The sequence below is a fragment of the Schistocerca piceifrons genome, chromosome 8, assembly GCF_021461385.2.
Source record: "Schistocerca piceifrons isolate TAMUIC-IGC-003096 chromosome 8, iqSchPice1.1, whole genome shotgun sequence".
Classification (NCBI taxonomy): Eukaryota; Metazoa; Arthropoda; class Insecta; order Orthoptera; family Acrididae; genus Schistocerca; species Schistocerca piceifrons.
This window is the reverse complement of record NC_060145.1, coordinates 468,248,904-468,269,070: the sequence shown is the minus strand read 5'-3', so window position 1 is coordinate 468,269,070 and position 20,167 is coordinate 468,248,904. Positions and strand designations below refer to the sequence as shown.

Below are 20,167 nucleotides of genomic sequence, written 5' to 3'. Positions count from 1 at the left end.
GATCCAAAGAAATGGTAACCCACACAGGGAAGCACACAAGTTTTCCTGTCAGTAGGTGCAAAACATTTTCCCCGTATATGTGATTCAGATATTTTCAGGAAATCATCTACTCACCATATTATGCAGCTGGTTTCTACACTGCAGCTTTTATTTGGATGTACAACGCTACAAGCAGTAGCAAGTTAACAGCATAGTTACAGTAGAACCTGTTTCTACATTCCCAGATTTTTCGTTTTCCCGTTATTTTCTGTTAGTCTGGACGAAACTCATATTCTAGCAGTTAATTGTTTTCCTGCGGTTCAAAATTTCATATGAATAACCTTTCCTAGATTTTGTGCTTTTGAACCACTATGACAAGATTAAAGTTCGATTTTCAAATCGATTTATGTCCAAACTAAATTGTGTTTCCGCTCATGGACAAAGTAGAGGCTAATACACAAAACTGTACAGTGTGTTTCAGAATGCAAATCGTTTTGGGATCTATGAGAGATATCGGTAACATTCTCAGGCGCACTGACTTTACTGTCAACTGCTATAGATAATCAAAAGACAGCATATGCATTTGTTTTCCGTCTTAAAAGCAAGTCATGTAATACACAAAACAATTGGCAAAAAAACGATTAATTTCATTCAAGGACTGTTAGACAGTGCCGATTTCTTAAGTTTCTCATTGACTTTTTCAACACAGCTCAACAAAACTACATGACTTTCCATTTGCATCTTTGTGCAGTTCAGAATTCATATAAATTCTTCCACTCCGCTAAGACCTTTAAAGCTAGTCTCAATCTATTCAGTGTGGAAGAGTTTTGAAATCCTTTCTTTCAGAATAAATACTACATAAACATTCCTCTGTACCAGAAATAATTTTTTTATCGTGCACCAGTGTTATATATTAATAGAAAAACGATTTATTTTCATTAGAGGTCATTCCTGAGATCTTTAAAAGCACTTCGTGAAAGCAGAAAGCATCCTTTGTCACAGAAATAAGTTTTTATATATTTTTTCAGTGCTAAATACTGATAGAAGAAAAAATTCTTTACTTTTAAAGCTAGTTCCTGAAATTTCTAGATGCTCCTAGTGGAATCAGGAAGAAGTACATGTGTTGTTCTAGGTTCAATGGGAACATATTGAGTGGGGAGAATGAAAATAAAAGAAAATTGTCACCTCTTAGTTTAGTGAAGCAATTTTTAAATTCTATAGTTTACAAATTATTTCACAAGGCCTTCGTTGAAAATAGATAAACACACACACACACACACACACACACACACACACACAAAAGCCAGAGTCTGTCTTCAGCAGCCACAGACCGTAGTCATGTGTGTGTGTGTGCGTGTGTGTGTGTGAGAGAGAGAGAGAGAGAGAGAGTTGCGTTTGCGTGAGTCTGTGTGTGTGTATGTTTTCTATTTTAGACGAAGGCCTTGTTGGCCGAAAGCTCACACTTTGACAGTCTCTTTTTTGTGAATGTTTGTGACTTAGCATCTCCAGTGTATGGTGAGTAGCAACTGTGCTTTTAATAATAGTGCATCACCTAATTACATCCTGCTCATTAAACATAAGGCACTGTTTAACAACCTAAGGTCAACGAGTATGTTACATGCGAAGGAAACTCACAAATAAGTCGATGCATTTTAGAAAATTTGCCACTTCAGTTTCACATCGGAAATAGTGGACCTAGGGATGTTCAGGACTGTGGAAATCCCGCGTACAGACGTAAACACAAGTGACACGCAATCACCTGACCACGTTCGAAGTCCTTGAGTTTAGCGGAGAGCCCCATTCTTCTCTCTCACGATGTCTAAAGGGTACTGCGGTTGCTGATATGAAGTACCTGAGAACAGATGGCAGCACAATTCACTTAATATGAAAAAGGTATGTTTTTGGGGGTGTGCGTATACTTCTGATCACACAGTGTATAGTGATTATCAGATTAATTAAATGAAGGCTGTTATACGATTAATCAGTGAGTGCTACCCACTGTTAGATTGCCTAGGTTTGCAACAGTTACAATGACGATGGGTTCGTAATCCTACAGACAAGTTCTGTGCAGCGGCCACACATTACAAATAAATACGTCTTTAAGAAACCGTACACGTGGGAAACTCGGAGAGTCACAATCTCGAGAAGTTCCTCTCACAATGGATATCGTTCTTAATGGGAGCGCGTACGCATGCAGCAGTTTCGCCACTCGGTCAATCCGACAGCGCCATTTCGTCGCAGCGCATAGTAATGATCGGAGTCAAGGGCGCCCACTCGGTAGTCTGAAGGTGGGCTACACCTTCGTGTCCTCAGCTCGTGGTCTCCGGTCGCGTTCTCGCTTCCCGAGCACGGGGTCCCGGGTTCGATTCCCAGCGGGGTCAGGGATTTTCACCTGCCTCGAGATGACTGGGTGTTTCTGTTATCCTCATCATTTCACCATCATTCATGAAAGTGGCGAGATTGGGCTGAGCAAAGGTTGGAAATTTATACGGGCGCTGATGACCGCGCAGTTGAGCGCCCCACAAACCAAACATCATCGTCGTCATCATCATAGACCTTGGGGAATGCAGTATTTTTAATAATTTGGAACATCTTTCGATGGTCAATACCATGCAGAAATTTTAAGAAATGCGTAACACTGTGCTGGCAGCACGTTCTTGTCCATATACACTTTTGTTGTTGTTGTTGTGGTCTTCAGTCCTGAGACTGGTTTGACGCAGCTCTCCATGCTACTCTATCCTGTGCAAGCTTTTTCATCTCCCAGTACCTACTGCAAAATACATCCTTCTGAATCTGCTTAGTGTATTCATCTCTTGGTCTCCCTCTACGATTTTTACCCTCCACGCTGCCCTCCAATACTAAATTGGTGATCCCTTGATGCCTCAGAACATGTCCTACCAACCGATCCCTTCTTCTGGTCAAGTTGTGCCACAAACTTCTCTTCTCCCCAATTCTATTCAATACTTCCTCATTAGTTATGTGATCTACCCATCTAATCTTCAGCATTCTTCTGTAGCACCACATTTCAAAAGCTTCTATTCTCTTCTTGTCCAAACTATTTATCGTCCATGTTTCACTTCCATACATGGCTACACTCCATACGAATACTTTCAGAAATGACTTCCTGACACTTAAATCTATATCTCTTCTTCAGAAACGCTTTCCTTGCCATTGCCAGCCTACATTTTATATCCTCTCTACTTCGACCATCATCAGTTATTTTGCTCCCCAAATAGCAAAACTCCTTTACTGCTTTAAGTGCCTCATTTCCTAATCTAATTCCCTCAGCATCACCCGACTTAATTAGACTACATTCCATTATCCTTGTTTTGCTTTTGTTGATGTTCATCTTATTTCCTCCTTTCAAGACACTGTCCATTCCATTCAACTGCTCTTCCAAGTCCTTTGCTGTCTCTGACAGAATTACAATGTCATCGGCGAACCTCAAAGTTTTTATTTCTTCTCCATGAATTTTAATACCTACTCCGAATTTTTCTTTTGTTTCCTTTACTGCTTGCTCAATATACAGATTCAACAACATCGGGGAGAGGCTACAACCCTGTCTTACTCCCTTCCCAACCACTGCTTCCCTTTCATGTCCTTCGACTCTTATAACTGCCATCTGGTTTCTGTACAAATTGTAAATAGCCTTTCGCTCCCTGTATTTTACCCCTGCCACCTTTAGAATTTGAAAGAGAGTATTCCAGTCAACATTGTCAAAAGCTTTCTCTAAGTCTACAAATGCTAGAAACGTACGTTTGCCTTTCCTTAATCTTTCTTCTAAGATAAGTCGTAAGGTCAGTATTGCCTCACGTGTTCCAGTGTTTCTACGGAATCCAAACTGATCTTCCCCGAGGTTGGCTTCTACTAGTTTTTCCATTCGTCTGTAAAGAATTCGTGTTAGTATTTTGCAGCTGTGACTTATTAAGCTGATAGTTCGGTAATTTTCACATCTGTCAACACCTGCTTTCTTTGGGATTGGAATTATTATATTCTTCTTGAAGTCTGAGGGTATTTCGCCTGTTTCATACATCTTGCTCACCAGATGGTAGAGTTTTGTCAGGACTGGCTCTCCCACGGCCGTCAGTAGTTCCAATGGAATATTGTCTACTCCGGGGGCCTTGTTTCGACTCAGGTCTTTCAGTGCTCTGTCAAACTCTTCACGCAGTATCGTATCTCCCATTTCATCTTCATCTACATCCTCTTCCATTTCCATAATATTGTCCTCAAGTACATCGCCCTTGTATAGACCCTCTATATACTCCTTCCACCTTTCTGCTTTCCCTTCTTTGCTTAGAACTGGGTTTCCATCTGAGCTCTTGATATTCATACAAGTCGTTCTCTTATCTCCAAAGGCCTCTTTAATTTTCCTGTAGGCGGTATCTATCTTACCCCTAGTGAGATAGGCCTCTACATCCTTACATTTGTCCTCTAGCCATCCCTGCTTAGCCATTTTGCACTTCCTGTCGATCTCATTTTTGAGACGTTTGTATTCCTTTTTGCCTGTTTCACTTACTGAATTTTTATGTTTTCTCCTTTCATCAATTAAATTCAGTATTTCTTCTGTTACCCAAGGATTTCTACTAGCCCTCGTCTTTTTACCTACTTGATCCTCTGCTGCCTTCACTACTTCATCCCTCAAAGCTACCCATTCTTCTTCTACTGTATTTATTTCCCCCATTTCTCTAAATTGCTCCCTTATGCTCTCCCTGAATCTCTGTACAACCTCTGGTTCTTTTAGTTTATCCAGGTCCCATCTCCTTAAATTCCCACCTTTTTGCATTTTCTTCAGTTTTAATCTGCAGGTCATAACCAATAGATTGTGGTCAGAGTCCACATCTGCCCCTGCACCATATACACTACTGGCCATTAAAATTGCTACACCAAGAAGAAACGCAGATGATAAACGCGTATTCATTGGACAAAATATATTATACTACAACTGACATGTGATTACATTTTCACGTAATTTGGGTGCATAGATCCTGAGAAATCAGTACCCAGAACAACCACCTCTGGCTGTAATAACGGGATACGCCTGGGCATTCAGTCAGAGCTTCGATGGCGTGTACGGGTACAGCTGCCCATGCAGCTTCAACACGATACCACAGCTCATCGAGAGTAGTGACTGGCGTATTGTGACGAGCCAACTGCTTGGACACCATTGACCAGACGTATTCAATTGGTGAGAGATTTGGAGAATGTGCTGGCCAGGGCAGCAGACGAACGTAGTCTGTATCCAGAAAGGCCCGTACAGGACCTGCAACATGCGGTCCTGCATTGTGCTGCTGAAATTTAGGGTTTTGCAGGCATCGAATGAAGGGTTCCATGCATACGTGGGCGGTACCACGTACTCCACTAGCTATTTCATAAGAAAGTTGAAGATTAACGTATTGATCCTCTGGCCACTAATACAAAAGTACATAGCCTGTTTCGTAATCTGGAATTATTACTAACAGGAACCGAGTGATCAGTCAACCATCGATTCTTGACATGCTCCTCCATGGCTTTGCTAGTGTGGCTAAAATGTTTTAGTAGTCTGTCCTGTACCCGTTTCCAGTTTCGTACCGTTAAGGCTGACTGTGTGTGCAAATGTGAGGAAGAGTGCGAGGAAAGCGAATGTAATCTTACGTAGCACTCCATGCTGTAATTGTAAGGGCGACGATAACCACGATGTTGGACCCCGTACGTAACAGCTACAGGAGCAGCAGCAACTGAAGAATCACAGCTAATAGCATGAGATTTAAAATGTCGGAATAGAAACAAAACACACTCTGGAGCGGAGTCCAAAAGACTCTTCGCCCTGTATGAAATAGTAAATGTGTGTATCACTTGGTCACACCATACCACATCTCAACAAACATGCCAGACAACACCAAAAAAATTTAAGAGAAAAGCAGCATGAAAAATGCTATCAAGCACTCACCACATCTCAATATACACTACTGGCCATTAAAATTGCTAGACCACAAAGATGACGTGCTACAGACGCGAAATTTAACCGACAGAAGATGCTGTGATATGCAAATGATTACCTTTTCAGAGCATTCACACAAGGTTGGCGCCGGTGGTGACACCTACAACGTGCTGACATGAGGAAAGTTTCCAACCGATTTCTCATACGCAAACAGCATTTGATCGGCGTTGCCTGGTGAAACGTTGTTGTGATGCCTCGTGTAAGGACGCGAAATGCGTACCATCACAATTCCGACTTTGGTAAAGGTCGGAGTGTAGCCTATCGCGATTGCGGTTTATCGTATCGTGACATTGCTGTCCGCGTTGGTCGAGATCCAATGACTGTTAGCAGAATATGGAATCGGTGGGTTCAGGAGGGTAATAAGGAACGCCGTGCTGGATCCCAACGGCCTCGGATCACTAGCAGTCGAGATGACAGGCATCTTATACTCATGGCTGTAACGGATCGTGCAGCCACGTCTCGATCCCTGCGTCAACAGATAGGGACGTTTGCAAGACAACAACAATCTGCACGAACAGTTCGACGACGTTTGCAGCAGCATGGACTATCAGCTCGGAGACCATGGCTGCGGCTACCCTTGACGCTGCATCACAGACAGGAGCGCCCGCGATGGTGTACTCAACGACGAACCTGGGTGCACGAATGGCATTTTTATGGATGAATCGAGGTTCTGTTTACAGCATCATGATTGTCGCATCCGTGTTTGGCGACATCGTGGTGAACGCACATTGGAAGCCATACTGGCGTATCATCCGGCGTGATGGTATGGGGTGCCATTGGTTGCACGTCGCGGTCATCTCTTGTTCGAATTGATGGCACTTTGAACAGTGGACGTTACATTTCAGATGTGTTACGACCCGTGGCTCTACCCTTCATTCGATCCCTGTGAAACCCTACATTTCAGCAGGACAATGCACGACCGCAAGTTGCAGGTCCTGTAAGGGCCTTTCTGGGCACAGAAAATCTTCGACTGCTGCCCTGGCCAGCACATTCTCCAGCTCTCTCACCAATTGAAAACATCTGGTCAATGTTGGCCGAGCAACTGGTTCGCCGCAATACGCCAGTCACTACTCTCGATGAACAGTGGTATCGTGTTGAAGCTGCATGGGCAGTTCTAGTATAATATATTTGTCCAATGAATACCCGTTTATCATCTGCATTTCTTCTTGGTGTAGCAATTTTAATGGCCAGTAGTGTAATATAGCTACTGTAACACAGTGGTTCAATGTACAGCTACAGATAAACCAGGAAAAAAAAGGAAATCAAGTAACCAAAGTTAGAAATCTGCACTGACCATAGGTTACATCAGGACCCCCCACATAGTTCATCGTTTCTGCAAATCGTACGAGAGAGGAATCAAACAGCCTTATCGACACTGCCGAAAGTGACTCTGTTACAAATCAAAGATGCGACTAGCAAAATTGAGAGTACTATTTTAAGTTGAAGACATTACTGGAGCAGCGCCGGACGTAGGACGACAGATTGGGAGTGATGTAGACACGTGGTCATCTGCTGAGACAGTCGGCTCCTTTTATTTCTCAGTTAGACGTCGTGATTGGCATTTTGTGCAAGTGAGCGACCGCTTCCGCCAGCTCCGTGAGAGAGCGTGTCTGTTGTTGCAGGGCCACGGCTGGGATGCAGCGGCCAGCTGCTTGTGTTGTGCTGGCGGCTGCCGTCGCCGCTCTGACCAGCCTGGGTTCGGGCCTGGCCGCCGGCCAGGGACACCTGTCGTGCGACTGCCGCCTGTGGCACCTGCGGGACACCTCCATAACCCTCCACTGCACCAGAGGACAGGGTGCGTATCTCCGCATGGCACACCTACACCAATTTCACTCTTCCGTACACCAATTTAATTCGTTCATATAGAGACAGTCCAATGAAATTGGACGTATCTTAATGTCATATTAAGCGATGGCTGTAAAATGATTCGTTTCACGTACTCCGAACATCTATAGTGTGCTTCGAAAGATTTTTTCCGAGTTCACTAGATACAAAATGGTTCAAATGGCTCTGAGCACTACGCGACTTAACTTCTGAGGTCATCAGTCGCCTAGAACTTAGAACTATTTAAACCTAACTAGCCTAAGGACATCACACACATCCATGCCCGAGGCAGGATTCGAACATGCGACCGGAGTGGTCGCTCGGTTCCAGACTGTAGCGCCTAGAACCGCACGGCCACTCCGGCCGGCTCGCTAGATACAGCACCACAAAAACGAAGTTAGGGTACATTTTATCTTCGGTGCAGGACTACAAAATATTTATTTGCAAAAGAACCAACCGATTTCACTATTCATAGAGAACATCTTTTACTTGCCTTTTGGATGGAAGTATTCAGCACCTTAAAAAAAATAACAAAAAAGAACATTCAAATGTGTGTGAAATCTTATGGGACTTAACTGCCAAGGTCATCAGTCCCTAAGCTTACACAGTATTTAACCAAAATTATCTTAAGGACAAACCAGCACACCCATGCCCGAGGGAGGACTCGAACCTCCGCCGGGATCAACCACACAGTCCATGACTGCTGCGCCCAAGACCGCTCGGCTAATCCCGCGCGGCACACCTTCCAAATTAACTGCTGTTCCTATGCGGTATCAGACTTCGCTCGAAGTTATTGGAATAGGAGGCACATAGACTGAGTCCACCAAAACCGCGTCCCCTCACCCCCCCCCCCCCCCCCCCCCCCCCCCACCACTTCTCCCGTTCATTACCCCCAAAATATTTACACACTGTTCCAATAAGTTACCACTCTGATTAGTAACCCGAGACAACAAATACCTATAGCTGTGCCGCATAGATCGCCAATGGCCTTGTCACAGTGGTATCACCGGTTCCCGTCAGATCACCGAAGTTAAGCGCTGTCGGGCTTGGCTAGCAGTTGGATGGGTGACCGTCCGATCCTCCGAGTACTGTTGGCAAGCGGTGTACACTCAGCCCTTGTGAGGCAAATTGAGGAGATACTTGATCGAGAAGTAGCGGCTCCGGTCACGTAAACTGACAACGGCCAGTAGAGTGGTGTGCTGACCACATGCTCCTCCATATCCGCATCCGGTGAATCCTGTCGACAGGGGATGACACTGCGGTCGGTCACTACCGATGGCCCTTCTGAGGCTTGTTAGGACGGAGTTTAGTTTACTTTAGTAACGCATAGATCAGTCACTAAATATTAGTCAAAATATTTTGTGAGTAAGAGATTTCACAATAATATCGTGACTCGCAAAGTCATACCATAATTCGAAATATTATCGCTGTTCCAACCTCCTATCAACTGTGGCGAGTGTTTTCAGATAAAGTGGTTAATGAACTAATCAGCTAGAAAAACAGCTCTCTGTGCGAACAACACCAACAGCAGCATATAACTACTAATTTCACTCTACTGATAATGGTACTTTGGTCTACGTGCATTTCCAAAATCCCCATTTTGTTCTCTTTAGCTAGCACTTAGTGATATTCAGTAACCAAGGTATTCGTGGGAAATTCGTTATACACATATTGGAATCTAAATGACACATTTTATCTTCCGTACAGGACTACAAAATATTTATTTGCAAAAGAACCAACCGATTTCACTGTCGTAGGGAACCTCTTGTAGTTGCCTTTTGCATGGAAGTTTTAAGCACCTTCCAAATTAACTGCTGTTCCTATGCGGTATCAGACCTTCGGTCGAAGTTATTGGAATGGGAGGCACCAGAACCCCCTCCCCCCCCCCCCGCCCCCCCTCCCCATTTGTTTCCGATATGCGTTCGAATCCAGCACCTGTAGCTAATATGTCTAATCTGTAATTTGTAATTTTATTTATCCTGTAGATCATACATTGTGTGCAGAGAAGCACATGATGATATAGGAGAAGTCAAAAATGGAGATGAGATGATACATGGTTAAAATGATTATGGCAGCGAGCTTATAATGCTACAAATGTTCATATAATACATGTGTAATGCCAAGAAACAGAAAAGTGTATATGTAGATATCTTATGAAAAATTCAGAATTACACACTATTTCTAAATAAGTTAACATTATTAAAGGAAAGTAACGTATAAGCAAATAACATAGAAATTCAAAAGTACCATATACATTTAAATATCCATTTCTAAAGTAAAATAGTAAAGGTGACACACTTCTACATCAAGGTGTCCAGGTTTACATACAAAATACAGAACAAGGACAGAATGTTTCAAGATACTCATCTATACTATAATAACACTTTTGCAATAAATGTTTATCGACAGCAGTTTTAAATTTTGAAGTGTATTTTATTGTTTTAATGTTATTAGGTAGTTATTGTACAGTCTGTTCCCTATTTGCGGAATATCCTGTTTTCTCTTTATGTTATACAGATGGATACTCTGGTTAGTCGCTATTTTCTAAAATTTTTCAAACAAATATTATTACTTGTAAAGTATATAGACATGGTAGTGGAAGGATGTGAAGTTTCTTAAATAACGAATTGCATGAGCTTCTTGCGGCAGCATATTCTATGGCTCTTACAATTCTATTTTCACATATAAAACATCTTTTGCTGGCAAATGCATTTTCCCAAAAGATTATGCCATATCACAGTAAAGATTCTGCCTGGGCGAGGTATACATTTTTAGTGTCTCTTTCCATGTAAAACCAGAAAGAATTTTGATACTATAACAAATGGTATTCAATTTATTTGTAATATATTTTGTATGTTGGATCTATCTTAGATCTTCTTGGATCCATATTCCAAGAAATTTTGTAGAGCTTACATTTTGAACTCTATGTCTGGTGTTAGTGGATATTTATTGTGCACTGTGTGTAAGTGCATTGTAACTGTTTCTTCTGTGTTTATTACTAAACTGTTTCCAGAAAACCAGTCTCTAATGTCGGTGGTACACTTCTTAATGGCATGCAGTAATTCTTCTCTGGTCCTTTCTTTTAGTATCACATTTGTGTCATCTATGAATTTTATCTAATTATGGCGTGCACTGGTCGGTTCCAAGTCATTTGAAAAGGGTAGCTACAGAACTGGTTCTAGAATGGAGCCTTGTGGTACACTGTACTTAATGCTCTGCTTTCCTGAGCAGTAGGACTTCATCTTGTTCCCTTCTTGTATAGCAAGCTCAACTACTTGCTCGCTATTTTCGAGATATGATTTGATCCATTCATAGGCCGTGCCCCTAACACCTACAGATTCAAGTTTGTTAAGCAAGACGTTGTGATTGATGACATTTAATGCTTTAGAGAGGTCTAGAAATATGGCTGCGATATGCTCTTTGCTGTCTATAGCCTTTAAGGCTTCGTTAGGAATGCAAAAATAGCAGTCTCAGTAGATTTAGGTCGTAACTCTAACACAGAACCGATCGTAATTGCTGATTAGCCGTAAAGGCACGTTAGATACCAAATTGTTTGCCAGTATAAGTTACCTAGACCAGTATGAAATTCCACCCACGAAAAATGTTGAGTATGATTTCATTACCTACTAAAAAACTGTTCACATGTTCATATTTGAAATGATGTAATGTAATGTTTCGTGACTGACACGCCTTCTGTTGTGTAGGAGAAGTGCACTACAGAGTGGTGTAACAGCTGTCGTCGTAGGAAGCTGGGCAAGAGCAGAAACGATTAGCGAACATATAAACACAGTAAAAGGAAGTTTAACTTAACTTATAGCTTTCTCAAAGCGTTACGAAGAAACTTTACAAAAGAACAAACGGCAATAAAGCCGATCCATTTCAAGAAGCAAACTAACGAGCGTCGTGCAGTGTGAGTCTCCCACTACTAATGCACGAGCAGGCTGTCAAAAGCTCACTAAAACGTAAGGCTATCTAAGACTGCGAGTGACACTGGGCCGCGTAGCTGCTGCCCGGCCATCCTATATCGCGGCGGCAGAGGCCGCTCGTGGTACAGAGCCACTGGAGGCGTGGCTGAACGGGCCTGCATCATCAGACCCGCCGGGACCCCATGCTACAACATCGGCGTCTGTGGCAAATGTGCGTTACTGCTGTCAACTGTGAGACGCCGCTGAGGATGGTATCGATATATAATACCACCGATTCGAACTGGGAGCCTGATGGTATTTCCATGTAAGGACATTTATATGCTAATTTTGGCAAAGTGAAGAGTAGCTGCTGGCAGCACGTTTGTGTGACGTCGCAAGCTTTGAGAGGGGGTGATCGTGGCTTCTACTTGCTAGGGGTTTCATTGTTGAGTCAGTCGCTAATTGCTCTTCACTCAAGTAGTCACTCGTTTCATAGGACGATACGTTTTCACGGGTGTGATTCCTGGTGCCTTCTTGGAGGTTTTGTGCCATTATGGTCTGACTTGCACCGTGCTGCGCTGTGCGCTCGGTCGATTTCCTTCTGCTTCAAATCGATATCGGTGTCGATTTTCCTATGTCTGGTGAAGCGTCGTTTTTGTGGTGTCGGTCGTCAGTGTGGAAGACAAGAGTGGCTGTCGATGATACTGTTGTTCAGCATTGTTCTTTTCATCACGTTATTCCCGGTTGAAACATGTGCCCCTCTCACTGTTGGTGAAATAAACTGGTATTCAACTTCTATTCATGACTAGAAAACCAAAGTGTTGTGTTTGAATCCTAATGAAACAAAAATTTTTCGTCTCGCCATTTCCAGTTCAAATATACCATTGCAAATGAAATAATGCCATATCTGACAGTTTTTGTACGTCCATCCTTCGGCAGGAAGTCTCTGGGACGACGGCCGTTTAATATTGTGACAAAATAAGACACCTACAGCCGTTCTTATGACTTTATTTTATTTTGTTACAACCAGTTTCAAAGCTTCAATGCGTCATCTTCAGGCTGTTGTTGATGTGGTACGGGTTGATATGGTCCCTACATATATGTCACATCAGTTGCCAGCATTACTGGATACGTAGGTAATCTTACGTGTCAGCACTCCAACCAACTGCAGTTGGCAGTTGGTGGTTGTAGTGCTGACACGTAAGATTATTTGGGTAGGGACCATATCAAACCGTACCGCATCAAAATCAGCCTGAAGATGACGCATTGAAGCTTTAAAACTCGTTGCAACAAAATAAAATAAAGTCATAAGAACGGCTGTAGGTGTTTTATTTTGTCACAATATCTGACAGTTGGTTAAGCATATTTAACAATCCGGTTAGGTCCTAAGTTCGAATCTCTAAGCAATAGAAAACATACATCACATTAATTTCAAGTCTAAACATGTCAACACATTGTTATTTGTTGATGAAACTATATTCAGCATCTTTAACAAGATCAATAAGTGATGAGGAAGAATCTCTGTCCTCTTCAAAAAATTTCGACGTCTATGATGACTGGAAATGGAGTCCTGGTAACTTGTCATATATTGACGTTATACTGACTTGTACGTTGTTACGCTTAAGGCTGTTATTAGCCATCATGGACACTGAAATGTAGGAAATCAGAGACACAAATGTAGAGAGCAGGAAAAAGTGGTAGCGTTTAGGATATTGGAGCTAAATAGGTACACTAGAACCCTGCAAACTGCAGCCGGTCTGGAGTGCTGTCTAGAGGAAAAGTTCCACTTCAGAGAATTAAGTGGTGATTCCATCCATCTCCTAGACGCTGTTGTAAGGCTCACAGTAGACAGTGGCCACGAAAGGGCACGTCTTAGCAGAGACAGCAAGCTTGATATTTTCTCCTGAGAACTGCAACGTCAGCGACTTAACACAGGTTTGGGGTGCTACTACAACATTTCCCACTCACAAAACGACTGACGGCGGGGCCAAATGACGTAAAACATTGTTGTTGCGGGCCATAACAGCAGTGTCAGTGGGTTTAGCTTTCAGCTGAAAGCTGTTACTATCAAACTTGGAGTTTGTTGAAGTCCTGAAATACCGCTACTTACGAGTAGGAGAAGGAGAGGAATGTATATGTGGTTGGTCAGAGGCGCCTTGGAGGTGCAGAGCCTCTCGCCAGATCGGCCGAAGTCTATGAAGTGCCAGCGACTATAGGAGGGCAGTAATAGTGCGGCGTCACGATTCTATAAAAACCCACGTTTTGGTATTCAGAGGGGAGTTCTCAGTCAGATCGCTGGAAAGCCGTGTCGCTCGTGGCCAACTTCTGTCTGTTTTTCTCACTTGGAATGCTGCTCTCATGTTTGTACTTAACGTACTGCCAATGTTCGCTACTTCTGTTAGCGCTCAGCCACATGGATTCTGACACTGTCTTCTGTTGTGCAACCAACTGCATCACTTGCTTTTTCTAATGTTTAGAAATAAGCATTCAGTGTAGTACTTAGTGTGATCGCTAATAAACAGCGTTAATCAGACCCATGAATTCCACGAGTCTCCTGCTGCAAGCATCCCGTCGAGTCGCAGAATCTGCATCTCTTATAGATGCTCTGTGACAGTATTTGGTGCTGATCCCAGTCATCAGCCTGCCTTAACTCGGAATTTGTCTTTCTGCAATTGCTCCTCACCGCTCGGAAGTTACAGACTGACCTCAAACTCTCTGTCTTATCTCTATCCTGTGTTAGGAGACGACAAACTGATCCTGGCCAAAAGTTAGATATTTCATGTCCCCTTATGATAGACAGCAGGAGAATATGGGCTTGGGACAAGGAATGAAAGAGGAGAAAGACTAATTGAGTTCTGTAACAAGTTTCAGCTACTAATAGCGAATACCCTGTTCAAGAATCACAAGAGGAGGAGGTAAACTTGGAAAAGGCCTGGAGATACGGGAAGATTTCAATTAGATTACATCATGGTCAGACAGAGATTCCGAAATCAGATACTGGATTGTAAGGCGTACCCAGGAGCAGATATAGACTCAGATCACAATATAGTAGCGATGAAGAGTAGGCTGAAGTTCAAGACATTAGTCAGGAAGAATCAGTATGCAAAGAAGTGGGATACGGAAGTACTAAGGAATGACGAGATACGTTTGAAGTTCTCTAACGCTATAGATACAGCAATAAGGAATAGCGCAGTAGGCAGTACAGTTGAAGAGGAATGGACATCTCTAAAAAGGGCCATCACAGAAGTTGGGAAGGAAAACACAGGTACAAAGAAGGTAGCTGCGAAGAAACCATGGGTAACAGAAGAAATACTTCAGTTGATTGATGAAAGGAGGAAGGTCAAACATGTTCCGGGAAAATCAGGAATACAGAAATACAAGTCACTGAGGAATGAAATAAATAGGAAGTGCAGGGAAGCTAAGACGAAATGGCTACAGGAAAAATGTGAAGACATCGAAAAAGATATGATTGTCGGAAGGACAGACTCAGCATACAGGAAAGTCAAAAAAACCTTTGGTGACATTAAAAGCAACGGTGGTAACATTAAGAGTGCAACGGGAATTCCACTGTTAAATGCAGAGGAGAGAGCAGATAGGTGGAAAGAATACATTGAAAGCCTCTATGAGGGTGAAGATTTGTCTGATATGATAGAAGAAGAAACAGGAGTCGATTTAGAAGAGATTGGGGATCCAATATTAGAAACGGAATTTAAAAGAGCTTTGAAGGACTTACGGTCAAATAAGGCAGAAAGAATAGATAACATTCCATCAGAATTTCTAAAATCATTGGGGGAAGTGGCAACAAAACGACTATTCACGTTGGTGTGTAGAATATATGAGTCTGGCGATATACCATCTGACTTTCGGAAAAGCATAATCCACACAATTCCGAAGACGGTAGGAGCTGACTCAAGTGCGAGAATTATCGCACAATCAGCTTAACAGCTCATGCATCGAAGCTGCTTACAAGAATAATATACAGAAGAATGGAAAAGAAAATTGAGAATGCGCTAGGTGACGATCAGTTTGGCTTTAGGAAAAGTAAAGGGACGAGAGAGGCAATTCTGACGTAACGGCTAATAATGGAAGCAAGGCTAAAGAAAGATCAAGACACCTTCATAGGATTTGTCGACCTGGAAAAAGCGTTCGACAATATAAAATCGTGCAAGCTGTTAGAGATTCTGAAAAAAGTAGGGGTAAGCTATAGGGAGAGACGGGTCATATACAATATGTACAACAACCAAGAGGGAATAATAAGAGTGGGCGATCAAGAACGAAGTGCTCGTATTAAGAAGGGTGTAAGACAAGGCTGTAGCCTTTCGCCCCTACTCTTCAATCTGTACATCGAGGAAGCAATGATGGAAATAAAAGAAAGGTTCAGGAGTGGAATTAAAATACAAGGTGAAAGGATATCAATGATACGATTCGCTGATGACATTACTATCCTGAGTGAAAGTGAAGAAGTATTAAAATGGTCTGCTGAACGGAATGAACAGTCTAATGAGTATACAGTACGGTTTGAGAGTAAATCGGAGAAGGACGAAGGTAATGAGAAGTAGTAGAAATGAGAACAGCGAGATACTTAACATCAGGATTGATGGTCACGAAGTCAGTGAAGTTAAGGAATTCTGCTACCTAGGCAGTAAAATAACCAATGACGGACGTAGCAAGGAGGACATCAAAAGCAGACTCGCTATGGCAAAAAAGGCATTTCTGGGCAAGAGAAGTCTACAAATATCAAATACCGGCCTTAATTTGAGGAAGAAATTTCTGAGGATGTACGTCTGGAGTGCAGCATTGTATGGTAGTGAAACATGGACTGTGGGAAAACCGGAACAGAAGAGAATCGAAGCATTTGAGATGTGGTGCTATAGACGAATGTTCAAAATTAGGTGGACTGATAAGGTAAGGAATGAGGAGGTTCTACGCAGAATCGGAGAGGAAAGGAATATGTGGAAAACACCGATAAGGAGAAGGGACAGGATGATAGGACATCTGCTAAGACATGAGGGAATGACTTCCATGGTACTAGAGGGAGCTGTAGAGGGCAAAAACTGTAGAGGAAGACAGAGATTGGAATACGTGAAACAAATAATTGAGGACGTAGGTTGCAAGTGCTACTCTGAGATGAAGAGGTTAGCATAGGAAAGGAATTCGTGGCGGGCCGCATCAAACCAGTCAGTAGACTGATGACCAAAAAAAAAGATAGACAGCGATACAGCAACGACGATCAGTGCCGTGTTCTGGTCTGGGTTAGGCACGAAAGGCTTGCTTAGAGGGCGTTGGCAATAGATACTGGGTTGGAATTCACATACGGAACACATCAGTTCCTTATGCCATTTGAATACTAAGTATAACTCAGGGGCTAAGCAAGCAAAGTCAACAGGTGACCTTCGAACTGGATGTACGTCAACATATTGTAGCGAGTACAGCGAAATTAGTAGCAATACAGTGTTGATGTTTATGGCTTGCGAGAGCCACAAATGGTGTCTCTTACTTCGGTGACGATTTGCATTAGATTGCACTACTGGAACATCTGTTACCATGTGGTATTTCGTCACAGCACTTAGATTGCGGGAATCACTGAACTACAACATGGGTACCAAACAGCGGACACAGTGTGGAATTTATTGTTACACATGTTTTTCCAGAGGCGTAATAACTGCAAGGACACCGACAGCGTTTGCTACACAAAATTGTAACGACTTTTGCTTCACGCGCATTATACAAAATTACCAATATCCTATTACTGCTTAGCCTAGATATGTAAACAAATGTACCGTGGAAGGAAGTATGTAATACATCATTATCTTTTTTAATTTTTCAGAATGGGGCTTCTCAGATTTCTTGTCAAAAAGGTGAGTAAGTTTTGAGATCAATCGGAATATGTAAGAGAGATTCACAAATATGACCATAATGAACCAGACGCATTGCCGATATTTTCGGTGCCCTCAATGTACGTGAGTAACATCTTTCATTGTTACTCAAATCAGTTGTCAACGCCATGTCAGACAAATAGATTTAGTCATGAAATATCATGTCAATAAACTTACCTAGTATTAATGACACGGCGATAATTATAATTAATTAACCTCCGACAGAAGATTATGTTGACTTTTTGTTCGTATGTAGACAGATATTATTTCATTTTCCTATATATATCTCTTAATCTTAGTACACATTGTGATTACATAGTTGCACATTTACAGCCTGTACTACAGTGGTGACATCAGTAAGTTAATACAAAAATAAATAACACTTTCTGTTAATAGAACCATTATTAGCAAATAACATTTCTGCTGATAGGGGCAGGATAAAACATCGTACTGCAGACTATAATCCCCAGTTTCATTCAAAGAATGAGGTGTCCTTGTCACAAAGAAGCGTGAGGTTAAAACGCAAAGCAATCAGCTCCCCCCCCCCCCCCCCCCTCTCCCCCATACTTACGTGTAATATGCGGAAATTAAGATGTTTAGAAGCTGCATTCCACACACATGGACTGAAATTTGCACATGACTACTGTCGCCATGTCTCTTACCTCCCGTTTTTTTGCTTCTCTTAGGAAAAGTCATGGCAGGGAGAAACTTCCAAAGTTTTAATTTATTGCGGAGGGGAAATGATCAAGGCTGTGTATGGAAAAGTGTATCTAATTAGAACTCGTCTCATTGATAACTATTAGATAAGTATGTCTTTAGTGACGGACAATCACTCATAAGAATCGTGGTCATGCGAACTTGTATTAATAACATTGAAACTTGGAACTCCAATCGACCACAGCCTAGGAATCTTCGTGAAGTGTCGCAGAACGCCTGTCCAATGTAATAGCGGCCTTCATTGCTTAATGTTTAGTGATCTGTCTTATAACAGGAAGTTGATCATTTACTTTATGTAAGTTGCATAGAATCCCTCATCCACATCTAGAGTCGTAAAATATTCCTTTTCTTGTTCCCTTCCGTGAGATATCATGTTGGGCTCGGATCATATTTCTAGTAAAATGAAACATTCACTGATCAAAGGTTAGTCGTATTCAGAATCATTACAATGGTTACTCAAGATATAAAAGTTTCTGAACTATGAGACAATTACACCACTGACCGTTAAAATTGCTACACCAAGAAGAAATGCAGACGATTAACGGGTATTCATTGGACAAATATATTATACTAGAACTGACATGTGATTACATTTTCACGCAATTTGGGTGCATAGATCCTGAGAAATCAGTACCCAGAACAACCACCTCTGGCCGTAATAACGGCCTTGATACTCCTCGGCATTGAGTCAAACAGAGCTTGGATGTCGTGTACAGGTACAGCTGCCCATGCAGCTTCAACACGATACCAGAGTTCATCGAGAGTAGTGACTGGCATATTGTGACGAGCTCGTTGCTCGGCCATCATTGAACAGACGTATTCAATTGGTGAGAGATCTGGAGAATGTGCTGGCCAGGGCAGCAGTCGAACATTTTCTGTATCCAGATAGGCCCGTACTGAACCTGCAACATACAGTCGTGCATTATCCTGCTGAAATGTAGGGTTTTGCAGGGATCGAATGAAGGTTAGAGCCACAGGTCGTAACGCATCCACAGTTCAAAGTGCCGTCAATGCGAACAAGAGGTGACCGAGACGTGTAACCAATGGCACCCCATACTATCACTCCGGGTGATACGCAGTATGGCGATGACGAATACACGCTTCCAATGTGCGTTCACCGCGATGTCGCCAAACACGGATGCGACCATCATGATGCTGTAAACAGAACCTGGATTCATCCGAAAAAATGACGTTTTGCCATTCGTGCACCCAGATTTGTCGTTGAGTACACCCTTGATGCAGCATCAAGGGTAACCACAGCCATGGTCTCCGAGCTGAAAGTCCATGCTGCTGCAAACGTCGTCGAACTGTTCGTGCAGATGGTTGTTGTCTTGCAAACGTCCCCATCTGTTGACACAGGGATCGAGACGTGGCTGCACGATCCGTTACAGCTATGCGGATAAGATGCCTGTCATCTCGACTATTAGTGATACGAGGCCGTTGGGATCGAGATCGGCGTTCCGTATTACCCTCCTGAACCCACCGATTCCATATTCGCCGGCCTTGGTGGCCGTGCGGTTCTAGGCGCTCCAGTCCGGAGCCACGCTGTTGCTACGGTCGCAGGTTCGAATCCTGCCTCGGGTATGGGTGTGTGTGATGTCCTTAGGTTATTTAGGTTTAAGTAGTTCTAAGTTCTAGGGGACTGATGACCACAGCAGTTGAGTCCCATAGTGCTCAGAGCCATTTGAACTATTTGATTCCATATTCTGCTAACAGTCATTGGATCTCAACCAACGCGAGCAGAAATGTCACGATACGATAAACCGCAATCGCGATAGGCTACAATCCGACCTTTATCAAAGTCGGAAACGTGCTGGTACGCGTTTCTCCTCCTTACACGCGGCATCACAACAACGTTTCACCAGGCAACGCCGGTCAACTGCTGTTTG

General features: G+C 42.7%; 1 protein-coding gene and 1 pseudogene across 1 annotated transcript in view; both read left to right on the top strand.

Annotated features, from left to right (window-relative positions):
- LOC124711566 overlaps positions 1–20,167 on the top strand; it is a 144,672-nt gene that overhangs the window by 13,711 nt on the left and 110,794 nt on the right. The window contains exons 2-3 of the mRNA XM_047241708.1: positions 7,579–7,750; positions 17,513–17,543. Of these exons, the coding sequence (XP_047097664.1) occupies positions 7,592–7,750; positions 17,513–17,543 (190 nt within the window). The 5' untranslated portion in view covers positions 7,579–7,591. The remainder of the gene's footprint in view (positions 1–7,578; positions 7,751–17,512; positions 17,544–20,167) is intronic.
- Positions 8,760–8,877, top strand: LOC124712601 (annotated as a pseudogene).